Below are 15,754 nucleotides of genomic sequence, written 5' to 3' on the forward strand. Positions count from 1 at the left end.
GCTGGGGGGGGGGGGTGGGGGGGGGGGGCGGTGGAGGCGAGGGCCCAGAGGCGGAGGAGGGGGTTATTGGAGGAACTGAAGTAACCGGGGAGTCCGGGCCGCAGGGCGAGGAATTGAGAGAGAGGAGCAGAGACACTAGATGAACTCGACATTGCGGCCGGAACGCAGAACTGGACTGGGTCTGGTCTAGTGGAAGGAAACGGAGTCTCAAGAGGGGTGTTGGCGGGAAAAGGAAGGTGCTGAGAAGGGCGTTTGAGGTCGGGGTGCTATGGAGGAGGCACGAAGGGCGGGCCGGTTGGGGTGAAATGCTCGTCGTCCACTCTCTGCCTTAAGAACTTGGCCATTTCTCGGGCCCACCTGGATGCGTAGCTTCCTTTTAAGAGAGACTCGGAAAGGGGCCGGAAGCGAGAGCAATAGCATTGGGTCTCTCAGCACCTGGGTCAAGGCCCCAGCCCTGACTTGGTCCTGGAGGTAACGCTGGCTGAGCGACTCCGGACCCAGCCTTAGCCCTGGGGTCTGAGCCACACAGGTTGCTTTCTGAGTGTCTAAGGGATGGAAATGTTGGGAAAGTTATCAGCATTTCTAATTCAACTTTTACCCTTTCTAAATGTATTGTTAGTGCCAAGCCCTGTGTTAGTACTTTCCTTGCATTATTCAATCCCCCAAAGAGCTTCTGAAGCGGACGCTGGCATTGTTCCCATTTTACAGAATTAGGTTTAGACTCTGGGCGCATACTCCAAAGTCGCAGAGCCCCAAGGGATGCAGCCAGGGTTTATTAACCCCGGACTCTGATCCCAGAGCCTGGGCTCTAATCGGAACACAAAGTTGCCCTTTTTGCTTCTAGTACTTTTTATTTGTGGGATATGAAATAACTCGGTTTTGTTTTATTTAAAAGTTACTATTTTTAAAAATTGATATCAGAGAGGAAGGGAGAGAGAGAGAGAGAAACATCAATGATGAGAAAGAATCATTGATTGGTGGCCTCTTGCACGCCCCCTACTGGGGGTCAGCCCGCAACCTGGGCATGTGCCCTGACTGGGAATCTAACCGTAACCTCCTGGTTCATAGATCAATGCTCAACCACTGAGCCACACCTGTCAGGATAAAAATTACTATTTAAAATTTATCATAATTAGCCCATTTTAGTAACAGTCAAACATTACATGAGTGAATAAAGAGGATATTGCCCTAGCCAATTTGGCTCAGTGGATAGAGCATCAGCCTTTGGACTGAAGGGTCCCAGGTTCGATTCCGGCCAAGGGCACATCCCTGGGTTGCAGGCTCGATCCCCAGTAGGGGGCGTGCAGGAGGCAGCCGATCAGTGATTGTCATCGTTGATGTTTCTATCTGTCTCTCTCCTCCCTTCCTCTCTGAAATCAATAAAGAAATATATTTAAAAAAATAAAGAGGATATTAATTTTTCCTTCCTCTTGAAATCTTCCTCCCACCCCCACCCAAAGATAATGGTTTGTTGTGTGGAAAAATAGATGCAGATATTACAGATTTATTTTTTTCTTTTCAAAACTACTTTGAACTTCCTTATTTTACAAGTTAGCTGAGAAAAGCTTGGCTTACACAGTTTTACACCTTTCTTGCCTTTAAAAAATAATTCTCAATTTGGGGGGGGGGGGCGCGCATACCCTTTCTATACTCCAGCTAGAGCAATATATGGCAGATTTGTTTTGTTTGCTTGCTTGTTTTTATAACAGACATTTGAATAACAAAATTGTACTCATTCTAACAATTCAAACAATACAAAAGTGTTTAAAACAAAAGAATGTTCTAAACATAAAATTTAGTGTTGGGCAAAAGCAGTTAACTAGTCAAATACCTGAACATACTCTCCCTCCTTCCATACTGTTCCAGTTGCTTATAGAAATATATACACATAGGTATCCTTTTTTTAAAAAAAAGGAATAAGAGCGTATGTATTATTTAGCAATTCACTTTTTTATTTACCAATAAAATACGGATGTTTTTCAGTTAAATGAATGTGCTGTTATATGCATCATACAATTCTTCTGTTAAAAAAAATCACAGAGGTTATCTTTGAGGAGAAAGATTTTCACTTTTATTCTGTACTTTACTGTTGAAATTTTCTGGGTGTATAGTAAGTGTTACTTTATTTTTAATGTCCAAAGAGATAATCTTGATAGTGAAATTACAGGCCTTTTTGTTGGCTTGTTTTCTTTGTTATATTTCTCTGTACTAAAAAATTCCAGTAAACATTTACATTAATCTTTGTTATGCAGAAAATTTTCATTTTAAGATAGTCAAGTTTATTTTTCCTTATGATTTTTGCTTTTTGGGTTTTATTTATGAAGTTTTTCCCTATACTGGTGTAATAGGCTCCTGTATTTTTTATAAAAATTATGCAGCTTTGTTTTTTCACATTAAGCCTAATCTATATAGTTTGTTTTTATATGTGATATATGATATGATATAATTATATATTTTTATGCTGATAGCCAGTTGCCACCCTATTGTCTGTGTCCATGGGTTATGCATATATCAGTCTGTTCCATGCTTCTATGTCTCTGGATCTATTTTGTTCATCAGTTTATTTTGTTCATTAGATTCCACATATAAGTGAGATCATGTGATACGTGTCTTTCTCTGATGGCTTATTTCACTTAGCATAATACTCTCCAGGTCACTCCATGCTGTCTCAAAGGGTAATAGATCCTTTTTTACAGCTGCATAGTATTCCACTGTGTAAATGTACCACATCTTTTTTACCCACTCATCTACTGATGGGCACTTGGGCTGTTTCCAGATCTTAGCTATTGTAAACAGCACTGCTATGAACATAGGGATACATATATTCTTTCTGATTGGTAGTTCAGGTTTCTTAGGATATATTCCTACATGTAGGATCACTGGGTCAAATGGCAGTTCCATTTTTAATTTTTTTTCTTTTTTCTTATTTTCTGTTTTTAATTTTTTGAGGAAACTCCATACTGGTTTCCATAATGACTGCACCAGTCTGCATTCCCACCAGCAGTGTACTAGGGTTCCCTTTTCTCCACATCCTCGCCAGCACTTGTCATTTGTTGATTTGTTGATGGGTAGCCATTCTGACAGGTGTGAGGTGATACCTCATTGTCATCTTAATTTGCATCTTTCTGCATTTTTGAGCATTTTTCTATATGCATTTAAGCAGATCTTTGACCCAGGCATGATTTTCTAACATCATGCATTGGTCATTTGAAAAATATTAACTGGCTGAGATACCATATCTTCCAAATATTGATAAATTTCATTATATAACATTAAAATCATGTTAATATAATCCCCAATCTCATTTTAAAAGTCTTTAAGTGTTGGGAAACTGTTAAGTTCATGGTGGCAAATACAAGTTTTCCAAAATTCTAATTTTTGCTTGGAAGCTCAAATGTTATAATTAACAATAATTACTATTGGTTGTTTTACTGAAGTGACAGGCTCACTCACTTTGTTTATTTCCAAGAAAATTTCTGTCAGATATTAGGTCTGAATAACCATAAATTATCAGGTTTTGTTTTTTCAAGTAAAAATGGTGTTCCATAAAAAAAGTGACTGGTTCAGCTGCCATCTCAAAATTCACACAAGTGTTTTTCCTTAAGATATGCACCATATATTATTACGAGGCAGAAGTACTTCATGCATACTTCCCATTCACACAATACAAAAAAGACATGTACTCAGGGGTCAAGATATAATAAAACTAACCATTTTTACTGCTTTTTCAAGGGCATTCTTTTAAAATATATATATATATATATATTATTGATTTCAGAGAGGAAGGGAGAGGGAGAGAGAGAGGGCATTGTTAAGTCTATAACTGGCTTCTTAAAAAAACTGCAAACATATGATGGTGAAGAATACAGTGACTCACCTTGTCATGGTATACTCTAAGACTATTTCAGTTCTTTTTAATCTATTTATAATATTAATAGGCCAAATGAGAAAAATCAGAATCATCTTAATAGACGCTAACAAGACATTTGATAAAATTTAAAATTTACTCCAGATTTAAAAATTAAGCAACAATAGAAACACTTAGCAAAATACATACATATGTTCACATATATTTATATATTGTATATATTAACTATGATGGTTCTAAAAATAAAGCATTTATGACTAAAAAAAGAGAATACAATGACTATGAATGACGTTTGATGCTATTGCTTTGATATAAGGCCCCCAAAGTTTTTAAAAAATATATATTTTTATTGATTTTAGAGAGGGAGAGAGAAATATAAACATCAATGGTGAGAAAGAACCACACTTTGAGAACGCCTATATTTTGTCACAATATCTTTTAGCTTTTTTTGAAATATTAACTTACAGTTTTCATTTGTTTTGTGGGTGTTACTTTCTGGAGTGCTTTCATTCTTTAGGGATGTTATTATGTTCTTTTTTTTTTTTAAATAACCTCATATAAAACTTGACCGTCATTCTTTTCTGTGGCTCTTTGTTTAAGTGCAGTAAGTTTTCCTATACATTTGGATGAGAATAGCTTTTCTAGTTTCAAGGTTTTGGAGATAACTTCTGCTGTATTCACAAAGTACTAAAAAAAGCGCTTTATGCTTCCTGAGATCTGCCATCTTTGCTTCCTTCCCACACTTGTATCTAGTCTTTCTCTTTCCTTTGAACTTGTTTCTCTGTCCCATTCAATGTGAATTCTACTCCCATTAATTTCTCCCTGGTATAGGTATTGTCTTGAAAGGGAGCTTCAGTTTATTACTTTCTAGAATTTATAGGTCCCAGCCTGCTCCAGCACCTTAAGACCTTTAAAATGCAGTTACACACACACATACACACACAAACACACACAAGCATACTTTTCCTTCACTTAATGTCTTGGAGATATTTCCATATGAGCGTCTATAAATACACCTCATTCTTTTTAACAACTGCATAACAATAATTAACACACATATATATTCACCACGTGTCTGGTACTGTTCTAATCCTACAACACCTTATGAATAAGTACTGTTATTATTTTATTTTACAGATGTGTAAACTAATGCACAGAGAAGTTAAATGACTTGCACAAGGTCACAGATCTAGTACATTGTCCATTGTATCAATGTACTGTTCTTTAGGACATCTAGTTCTACTCTTCTGCTGTTAGACCCTTTGACAATTTTCATTTTCTTTTGTGTCCCAATTACCCTAATTTTTCTGCAGTTGACATCCTTGTGGTATATATTATATGCCTTGAAAAATGTTGTGAGTAGTATCTACAGGGCTGAATCCTAGCAATGGGATTTCTGAATTTCTTTTAAATTGTGTTTTCAGAACTTTTAGAGACTTTTATTATATCCTTCAGGGTAATTAGAAAAAAAACAAGGGTTTTGTAAAAACAAGTTTTATAATGACTGTATTATACTGCATTGCTGCTTTTAAAAGAAAGATCTAATCTTCTTATGAGCCTTGGATATAGGGCCCTTCACAGATGGGATATGGGAAGAAGGAAGTCCTATTTTCACTGACTCTACTATTGATCCAAGCAGAGAGCATAATATATCTACTGATGATCTCTTTTCAGAATTGGTGGAGTCTCTTTCATTGCAGGGATCTTATGCTGGAAAAATCCACTCCATTGGTGATGCCTTCAGAAATTTTAAAAACCTCCGATCCTTAGATTTATCAAGAAATTTGATCACTAGCTTGAAGGTAAGTTCTGTATTCTCTGCTCAGCCAGTTCAGCCCAATATATTAATTTTTTATGGGAAGAAATAGATCAATAATGTCAGCTAGAAAAATATTTGATCTTCCTTTTAAATGTTTCCAAACTAAATTTTATTATTCACTGTAACATTCTTTCAACTTTGTTCTATGTTTTAAAATTTTTTTTATTATAAAATATGGGAAAATTTTCTTCTATACTCAGGGAAAACCATATTAAATTATTATATTCTAGAGCAATAGTGCACATTTTAAAGTGTATACAAAATTTATGAGGAGCTCTTATAAAATTACAGATTCTTTTTTTTTTTTTTTTAAAACAGCTGCCCCCTGCATGCCCCCTAAGGTACATGCCCTTGACTGGAATCGAACCTGGGACCCTTGAGTCTGCAGGCCAATGCTCTTTCCACTGAGCCAGATCAGTCAGGGCAAAATTATAGGTTCTTAATCCCTCCTTCAAGAGAGATTCTGAGTTAGTAGGTCTGGCCTGGGCTCAGGACATAACCCAGGGGTTTCTGATGATGTTGTACATGGAACACACATGGAGAACACACATGTGAGTTTCTCTAAGGAGGAAGAGGAAATGGTGGTCTTGAAAACAAAAATTTCCAGGTCAGGGAATGGTGGAGCAGAGGGCAGTGCAGGAAAGTGCATGTGTAGGGGAGGCTTGAGCAGAGTGTGAAGATTAGTAAACACCCAAAAAGAGTTCTACGGACATAAGTATGCACACACACAGATGGAAGTTTTGTTTCCTTTGAGGTAGACCTCCAAGTGGTGTTTCTTCCACATGTTCCCATTTTGCCCAGCTGTGTACCTGTCTTGATAAAGCCCTTCTCTGCAAGACTAAAGAAGATGAAAGGCTCTCAGATGCTAGATAGGACTAGTTCACAATCTCCTGGATTATTCTGTCAATTTGTCACTTCGTAGGGGATATTTGTTCAATAACAGAAGCCAGACCCAATGTCAAGGTCTACAACTAAGGGCCCTAAAAAGAGAAAGTCCAAGGAAGATCAGATTTCCAGCTAGGACCGTAAAAGCAGAAACTCCAAGTTGACCTGGGGCTTTAGACTATTTGGTAGCAGCCATTTATATTTGGCCCATCAGATTCAGAAAGTATTAGTACAGAGTTACTTAGGTCTTCACTTTTCACATGTATTTTTTTTCTTTTTTAGGCTAAAAAAATGAGTGAACATTGCCGTAATTTGTTTTTATAATCCCTTTTTTCACTTCTATAAATGGACATAAAACTATTTTGAAGATTGATTAAATTAGCTTATGTAATTATATATAGCATATATAAGACTGTTGGTACAGCGCTTCAAATGGAAGCACTTAGTAAATGTTAGTTTTCTATATTCTTTTGTATCTGATTTATTTTCATATATTAATTTCTATTAACTATGAATCATTTTACTTAGTTTTCCCAGGGGAGATATGTTTTGTGATTATTTCTATCGTAACTTTGGAGAATATATGAATACATGCCAACTAGTAAAAGTGAGAGGCGGTTAGAAGTAATTTCCTTGACTTTTATGCTGAGAGACATTAAAAGATTACTTGAGCCAGGGCATTAGACACACTTAAAGACAGTCCTAATGGTGTATTCCCTCAGTGTGGGGCCAAAGGCATCAGTAACTATTCTAACCACTGACCCTCTCACAGTATAAAAGTTAATGGAATTGAAAAAGCCAGAAAAAATGCTTCAAAGTGTAAACAGGCTTCTGTTTGGAAATGTTTTACACATATCTTTGAGTTTTCTGTATTTCCTGCAATGAGAAAAAGGTAATTTTAAACTGAGAGAAGAACAAAAACATTATTTTATAAATACATAATAGAAAATAATTTTACCTTTTTGAAATAACTCTCAGAGACAGACTTTCTTTTATGGTAAGCATTTTTATTACTAAAAGTATGTGATTATGCATATATGCACATGTTTTGAAGTATTATCCTGAAATTTAGTGTTGGGAAAAAGCAGCTAACTAGTCAAATACCTGAACATTAAACAGATATTTTCAGTAATAGGTTTCAGCAAAGGAGGAAGATTGTAGCTTTTCCTCTAAGTTTCCCATCCGGATTCTGTTGTTGCCAGATAAATGGAAAGGTGGGGTTGCTAATTCCATGGGAAGAGAACGGAAGAAAGAACAATTTGCTTGTGTGGGGCAGTAATTCTGAAAGGGGAAACAAGGACAAGAGGGGTTCCAGACTAGTCTAGAGCTGTAGGTAGCATTGTTTTCTTTTCCAACTGACCTTCTCTTCTAGAACCATCTCTTTTGCCTACTTCCCTTCCTCTTGTAAATTGAGGTGTTTCTGGGGTCAGGAGTATGGTTGTGGCAAGGGTGAGAGAAGCGCAAAGGTCACTTGGCCTGTCTGCCACTGGGAAGGATTGGATTGGGAGAGTGATCAGGGAGCAACAGAAGTAGAGAATTGATTGCAACTATTTAAATGTCAGATTTTGTAAAGGAGATGTATGAGATCTGTGAATTACTTAATGTATAGAACATCCATTGCCCATGGGCTGCAGTAGTCTTTTGTAAAAAAAAAATATGTCTTTATTGATTTTAGAGAGAGCAAGGGAGAGGGGTAGAGAGATAGAAACATCTATGAGAGAGAAACATTGATCAGCTGCCTCCTACCTGGGATCGAGCCCACAACCTGGGCATGTGCCCTGACTGGGAATCAAACCGGTGACCTCTTGGTACATGGGTGGACGCTCAATCACTGAACTACATCAGCCGGGTACAGTATTCTTATCCTCAGGCAACTAAATGGGAGTTTTTCTCATTGGTGATTCAGGTTACATGTTTAAGGATGGAAAGTAATAGATATATTTCCACCTTTATTTGTGAGATTCCTAGTCCTTACCAATGTGCAGTTTCATAATGTGGCCTTTTCCTTGCAGGGCATCCAGTATTTATGTTCACTCCAAGACCTGAATTTATATTATAACAACGTTCCTTCATTAGTGGAGGTGTCCCGCCTACAGCCTTTACCCTTCCTCAAAGAACTAGATTTGAGACTCAATCCTGTTGTCAGGAAAGATACAGATTATAGGCTCTTTGCTGTGTATACGCTACAAACTCTGGAGAAATTGGGTGAGACCCTCCTCCCCTGTTCTTTGCCCCAGAATCTTATTTAAACCAGCTGCCTCTTAACTTTCTGGATGTTAGCCCAGAGTGTGCACTGGAAGGATATATTTGTTTATTAGTCAATATTTATGCAACTCTTTTGTTGGCAGGATGTATAACAAGTCCTTTTATTGTTTATTGAATGACAATCTATGATTTTATCAGTTACTTCCAGCTTTAGTTTTCTTCAGTTGATGGTTTCACCACTACTTCCTCCCCAACAAAAAGTTTCCAGATTGAGATTTATTTTTCCAGGTGCTCCAAGTTTGCAACTGTATTAGCAATAGAAAATGAATATAACTCTTTGGGGCTTAGATGGCAAGGAACAATAAATATTCCTTTCAAATGAGCTAGTCTGTATTTCTTTATAATGTTACTGCTGAGTATATGTTTATTGATATAAAATTTGATTTCACATGTTCCTGGGAAAGTTATTATAGGGAAACTAAGTGAAGTCTTTCGTAAGTGGTGTAACTTTCAGCTTCAAGATTGGGCCATTTGGGCTGTTTGCGTCCCAAGCTCTACTTTCCTGCAGGGCTAGTTACACCTATGTGGCAGTTGTTGCTATGGTATCCATGCAGTCTCCCTGAGTTACTACTTGCTCCAGTGACAACATAATAGCATTATTTTGTGACCTGTCTCTAACAAAAGATAAGACTGGTCTTTAGTTTTTACTTTTTGAGTAGGATTTTCTGACTCATTACTATATATTACAAAAAAAGAAACATGCTTAGATCACGGTTTTTGCCTCTAGATGACCGAGTCGTACGAGAAAGTGAGAGAAAAGCTGCCAAGCTACATTTTAGTCAGCTGGGCAACAGTGAAAATTTTCTTTTAGAGGTGGAAAAAAGGTAAGAAGAATCTTTAAAAAAAATTTTTTTAGTGTAGTTCTGGACATAGGGAATAGTGAATTCCTGTTTAACTTTCATTTTCTAGCAGAAATCTTCTTAAGTTGTAAGAATCCTCAGATCAAGAATAAAAGTATCTATTAACATAATGAGATTTATCTGAAATGAGAATCTGACCCTCAGTGGGAACATTTCTGCTTTCTTAAACTATTGGGTTTGCTTTGAATATAATTGTTGTAAATTCTCTGAAGTTGTTTTCAAAGCTTATAGATAGAGATACTATGAGATAGCTTACCATCCCCACAAATGCTTGCAAACCCTTTCTTGGTAGAGTTATGATCATTACATGGTATTTTTCTATTGAATTAGGAGCATTACATTACCATGGGCAGGGTTGTTAGAGATAAATTTGTTAAGGGATAATAAGGGAAGCATTTCTCATCAAAACCAAAAGTAAAATAGACTTTGAAGCTCTAAAGTAGCTGAATGGTTGAATTTCTACTCTTTGTTACTAAAAGCCTATCAAAATAAAGTACCATATCTTCTGCCCCAAAGCCCATGCTTTTTTGTAAAGTGGCTTGTCAATTATTTTTATTTTTTTGTAAATATTCACCTGAGGATATTCCTTCCCCCCACCCCCATTGAATTTTAGGGAGAGACAGAGAGAAAAAAATATTGATGTGAGAGAAACAAATCAATTGGTTGCCTCCCACACGTGCCCTGGCCGGGGCTGGGAATTGAGCCTGCAACCAAGGTATGAGGTACTTGCCCTTGACTGGAATCAAACCCTTGACCCCTCAGTCCGTAGACCAACACTGTAACCTCTGAGCCAAACAGGGTAGGGCAGGCTTTACAATTTTTGAGAAATAGAAGTTAATTACAAACAATTTAAATAATACAGAAAAGTACAGTAAGAAAGGTCAAAATCACCCCATGTTCTGCTACCACGAGTTAACTACTAGCATTGTTTGATATATATCCTTCTAGACATCTGTGTGTCTATAAATAACATGTAGAACATGTAGATGTATCTATTAGTATTTTTTTGAAGATAAAAGTAATGCATGCATATTATTGAAAATTTGGAAAGTACACAAAAAACACAAAGAATAAAATGGTAACTCATAATCCCACTACTCGGAAATAAACACTAATTATATTATGATAAATATCCTTTTAGTTTTAGGTATATGTATGTGTGTGTGTTTTTATAAAATAATAATATATAATAGTATATGTTACATAATAAAATTAATAAGATATATTTAATTTATAGTATTTCCCTTTTTTTAAAAATTCCCTATTTTTATCTTAATCCTCACTGAGGATATGTTTTTATTGATTTTGAGAGAGAGAGAAACATCAATTGGTTGCCTCCCATACATGCCCCAACCCAGAATTGAACCTGCCACCAAGGTATGTGCCCTGACCAGAAATAAAACCTGTGACCCTTTTGTGTATAGGATAACCCTCCAACCAACTGAGCCACACTGGCCAGGGCTAGTTCCTTATTTTTAAATCGGGTTTATTGAGGTTAATTTATATCAAGTAAAATTTACCCTGTAGTAGAAAGCAATGGAATGTTTCTTTTAAAATTATTTGTACACTAGAGGCCCAGTGCACAAAATTCATGCACGGTTAGGGTCCCTAGGTCTGGCCGGCGATCAAGGCCAATTGGGGCCTTCTGGCTGCTTGCTGGGGCCTCCCTTCCCCGGCTGCCAGCCTTCCTTCCCCCAGCTGCCAGCTGCTGGCTGGGGCCTTCCTTCATTCCATGCTGCCCCCTGGTGGTCAGCACACATCATAGCAAGCAATCGGTCTCCCAGTTGAACTCCTGAGGGAACACTTTGCGTATTAGCCATATATATACTAGAGGCCCGGTGCATGAATTCATGCACCAGTGGGGCCTGGCCTCCAGGATTGGGCTGAAACTGGCTCTCTGACATCCCCCGAGGGGTCCCGGATTGCGAGAGGGTGCAGACCAGGCCGAGGGACCCCACTGGTGCACGATTGGGGCTGGAGAAGGACGCAGGAGGTTGGCCAGCTGGGGAGGGACCTCGGGAGGGCTCCAGGGCATATCCAGCCTATCTCGCTCAGTCCCGATTGGCCAGACCCCAGCATCAAGCTAACCTACTGGTTGGAACTCTGCCTCCTGTTGGTCAGTGCACATCATAGAGAGCAGTTGAGCAGCCTTAGCATATCATTAGCATATTATGCTTTGATTGGTTGAACAGATGACCAGACAACTGGACACTTAGCATATTAGGCTTTTATTATATAAGATATGTATTTTATAAAGTAATTCCTATTTTAAAGGCCTTGGGATACCCTGCTTCCTATAGAAATACAGAGATGAATTAATGTATAACTGAATAAACTTTCTAGTAAGGCAAATAATTAGTGCCATCATATTTCTGTTTAGTTACCATATAATGATTGCAAAACCAGGGGTAAAATGTTACTAAGTATTATCTTACAAGCTTTCCAACCTTGAGTGAAAAAAAAAATTTTTTAAGCCTTTCTTAGTCCCAGTTCCCTGAACCCATAAAATGGGGATAATATATCATAGGAGAGCTTTTATGATTAAATGAAATGTTGGGTATAAAGTGCCTGGCTCATAGTCTAGGTCAGTGGTCGGCAAACTGTGGCTCGGCAAACCGCGGCTCGTGAGCCAGATGCGGCTCTTTGGCCCCTTGAGTGTGGCTCTTCCACAAAATACCGACTTCTGCGCATGGGCCACAAAGTTTCAATCACACTGTACATGCGCGCCCGCACATGGTATTTTGTGGAAGAGCCACACTCCCAAAGAGCCGCATGTGGCTCGCGAGCCGCGGTTTGCCGACCACGGGCTCTAGGTTGTTTGCTTACTGTAGTTCACAATTTAATTTAGTACATCAGTGAGGTGCTAATACTTACTTGCCTTTCATGTCTGTTTTTCTAATTAATGGCTGTTTGTCTCTATTATAATTCTTGGCAGCAAAACCTTCCTTTCTGTGTTTTGAGTTTTTAATTCCAAAGAAAATATCTTATTTCCTCAAAATCATTCAGACCTAAGTCTGTATCAAGAAGACAGAATGCCTAAGTTCTGAATTTTCTGGCTTTAATACTTTAAAGGCTCAGCTATAAGTGCCCTTCTCTATCATGTTCCCAGTAAAAATATGACTTTAAAAAAATGGCTTTAACTGAAATTTTGTGAAATTAATATGTTCTACAGCATTTAAAAATGAGATCACATCGCTTCTCGGCCTTTTGGCTAAGATCAAGGGGAGTATCTGTTCTTATCAGTTTAAAAATGAGATCACTGGCTCAGTGGATAGTGTGTTGGCCCACAGACTGAAGGGTCCCGGGTTCAATTCTGGTCAAGGGCACATGCCTGGGTTGCAGGCTCAATCCCTCGCCCTGGTCAGGCCGCATATGGGAGGCGGCCAATTGATGTTTCTCTCTCACATGCATGTTTCTCTCTCTCTGTCTCTCCCCCTCCCTTCCACTCTCTCTAAAAATCAATAGAAAAACATCCTTGTGTGAGGATTAACAACAAAATTTTTTTAAAATGAGATCACCATGAATTAGTATTTTCTAAATAGCACTTATTGGTGATCTCAGAAACCTTTTGAGTTTTAAATAAATTATTCTACACGGCAGCTCTAGGGAGAAGACCATGAAAAACTGTGTGACAGATGAGAGCTCTGCATCAAAAGTCAGTGCTGATGTTGATAACAGGATTGAAACTGGTAAGCTTTCTCTCTCTCATCACAAATGATTAAAACATTAGTTGTTTTGGCATTTGTGGCCAATCTTGGGTAGAATGAAGACAAAACAGTTGAAAAATAACATAGATTTGAAGCAAACACAAGATATCCTGGCTGTTTTTCCTCCTTCCTCTCCCTGCCAGAAGGACCCTATTTATTGAGCAGGCCTAAGCTAGAAGCCATCAAAGCACAAGCTGCACTCAGAGTTCAATTTCATTTATATCACTTTACATCATTAGGACATCCTAAAAATTGCATTGCCAGTCCCCATGGGCCCTTGGCATTGCCAAGGTGATTGATTCATTAGCCAGAGACTTGACTCATCTGCATCAATGCAGCTCACACTCTGGGCCTTCTGGGCTTTTCCACCTTGAACCTTTGCAGCTGCAGAATCTCCTGTGTTTTGTGCTGGGAGTGTTCCCTGTAAGCATTGTTGGTAATCTAATATGACTAAAGTGGTTATGCCACATTAATGATAGTGCCACAGGATAGGAGAAAGCTTTCCACTGGAGAAATTGCATGCAATGGATCCTTGTGGATTAACCTGCACTCATCAGATGACCTTTTACTTGAGAAAGCTTTCTTCTGTGTTGAGGCCTCTCTCCCTCTGAAGGATCTATTGAATTATATACAAACTCTAAAAATCAATCCTAAAGTTCCAGCAATAACTTTAGTAGATTGACTGTGTAGTTTAGGTATTAAGGGTTTATAACATATAGTCTTTTGTTTTCCTGACTTATCTATTCATGTGGACATTTATTGATGAGTCATTTTTATAGTATTTAATGGTAAAATAAGTCATAGGTATGATTTTTATTTTCCTTTCTTGGAAGTCTCAATGCATGTAGCTCATGGACCATGCATTTCTTTATTTCATTTTAAATAGCATTTTAAATATTTCAGAATTGATTATATTGTAATAATTTTGAAAAATATTGAAAAGCATGAAGAATAATATTTTAATCACTTATAAACCTTTTCCCTAAAGAGAATCCCAGTTAATTTGGTATACTACCTTCCTGTCATTTTTTTAGGTGAAAGTGTTTATATATCCATTTCCAGAAAGACAAAGATACATTGAAGCATAATTGGTCTTTTCGTATGAGCTGAATTAAATTTCACCTATGTCATATTACATCATTAGCACACACAAAGATTCACTCCATGAATTAAAATGTTTTATAGTGTACAATATCTGCTGAGAACAAACTGCTTTACTAGACACAGGCCCATTTCTAAAGGTTCTTAGAAACTCCAGCTGTTGCCTGGATTTTTAAAAAAATAAAATTTATTTTGTTATTTTGAAGCATTAGGAGCTTTGCTTCCACTGAAAATTATGTTTGTACTAGATCCCTGGAGAGTTTTGCCTGTAAGCACTGTTGGTAATTCAATATGACTAATGTGGTTATGCCATGTTAATGGTCCTGCCACAGGCTAGGAGAAAACTTTTTAAAGAATAGCTCTCACTAGCTCAGTTGTTCAAAACAGTGCTTTCCCATCAACCATTTAGACAAGGGAGGGAAACTCCACTATCTTGGATCCTCATCTGACTCTTCTAACCACATAACCTTTGTCTCTTTCGAAGGTTCCTCTCCCTTTCCCCATACTCCTAAAATAAGCATATCTAGACTGCCTTTAAACTCTCTTCTTTCTCTACTTTTTGCCCTTATAGATCTGATCTATTCCCACAGTTTGCTTTATTTCCTCCCTGTAGATGACTCTTAAATATATTGGTCTAATTTTGACAAACTGTATCAGTCTCTCTCTGCACCAGTCCCCCATTTCTGTTGACCAAATAGTAATATATACTTAGAATCACCATTGGATAACTTTCCAGTCCCTCAATTTAAACATGTTAAAAAAAACCCACACAAATGAACCCCTTTCCTCCAACTGTTACCACCACTTTCCCATTACTCAGGCTCAGCACCTTAGCAGTTGATGTTGCTTTCTTCCCTAAAGCCCAGCTGAATGTCCATACTCATGATCCACAATTGACAATCCTTCCTTTCCTTTTTTTTAATAGTTTCTTAGCAAGTAAGCTTAGTAGCTATCATTCACTGAGTGCAAATGCTGGGCCACGCCCTGTGCATTATCTCATTTAAACCTCACAATAACCTTGAAGATGGTTATAGTTATCCTTGTTTTACAGATGAGGAAACTGAGAACCAAAGAGGTGCAATAACTTGCTCTAGTTTTACAGTAAGTGGCAGAGCTGAGATGCAAACTCTGGTTGATCTGTCATCAAAGTCCTCTTAACCATTACACCATGCTGCCTCCCAGTCTCTTCTTCCTTCAGTGTATTTTATACATTCCTGTCAGATTAATTCTCTTAAAACTCAGCTGTGAT

At 37.8% G+C, this 15,754-nt stretch overlaps 2 protein-coding genes across 4 annotated transcripts in view; one reads left to right on the top strand and one right to left on the bottom strand.

Annotated features, from left to right (window-relative positions):
• LOC102247678 (BTB/POZ domain-containing protein KCTD19) overlaps positions 1 to 15,754 on the bottom strand; it is a 58,503-nt gene that overhangs the window by 22,834 nt on the left and 19,915 nt on the right. The gene's annotated exons all lie outside the window — the stretch shown is intronic.
• LRRC36 (leucine rich repeat containing 36) overlaps positions 5,592 to 15,754 on the top strand; it is a 30,439-nt gene continuing 20,276 nt past the window's right edge. Inside the window, exons 1-3 of one of the 3 annotated variants that reach the window (XM_014547879.1) lie at positions 5,592 to 5,670; positions 9,565 to 9,661; positions 13,298 to 13,386. In XM_014547879.1, coding sequence (XP_014403365.1) covers positions 13,314 to 13,386 — 73 coding nt within the window. In that variant the 5' untranslated portion in view covers positions 5,592 to 5,670; positions 9,565 to 9,661; positions 13,298 to 13,313. Of the gene's footprint in view, positions 5,671 to 9,536; positions 9,662 to 13,297; positions 13,387 to 15,754 lie in introns of those variants that run through there. The other 2 variants (XM_014547880.1, XM_005876387.2) reach the window with 2 other exon arrangements.

The sequence above is a fragment of the Myotis brandtii genome, unplaced genomic scaffold, assembly GCF_000412655.1.
Source record: "Myotis brandtii unplaced genomic scaffold, ASM41265v1 scaffold486, whole genome shotgun sequence".
Lineage (NCBI taxonomy): Eukaryota > Metazoa > Chordata > Mammalia > Chiroptera > Vespertilionidae > Myotis > Myotis brandtii.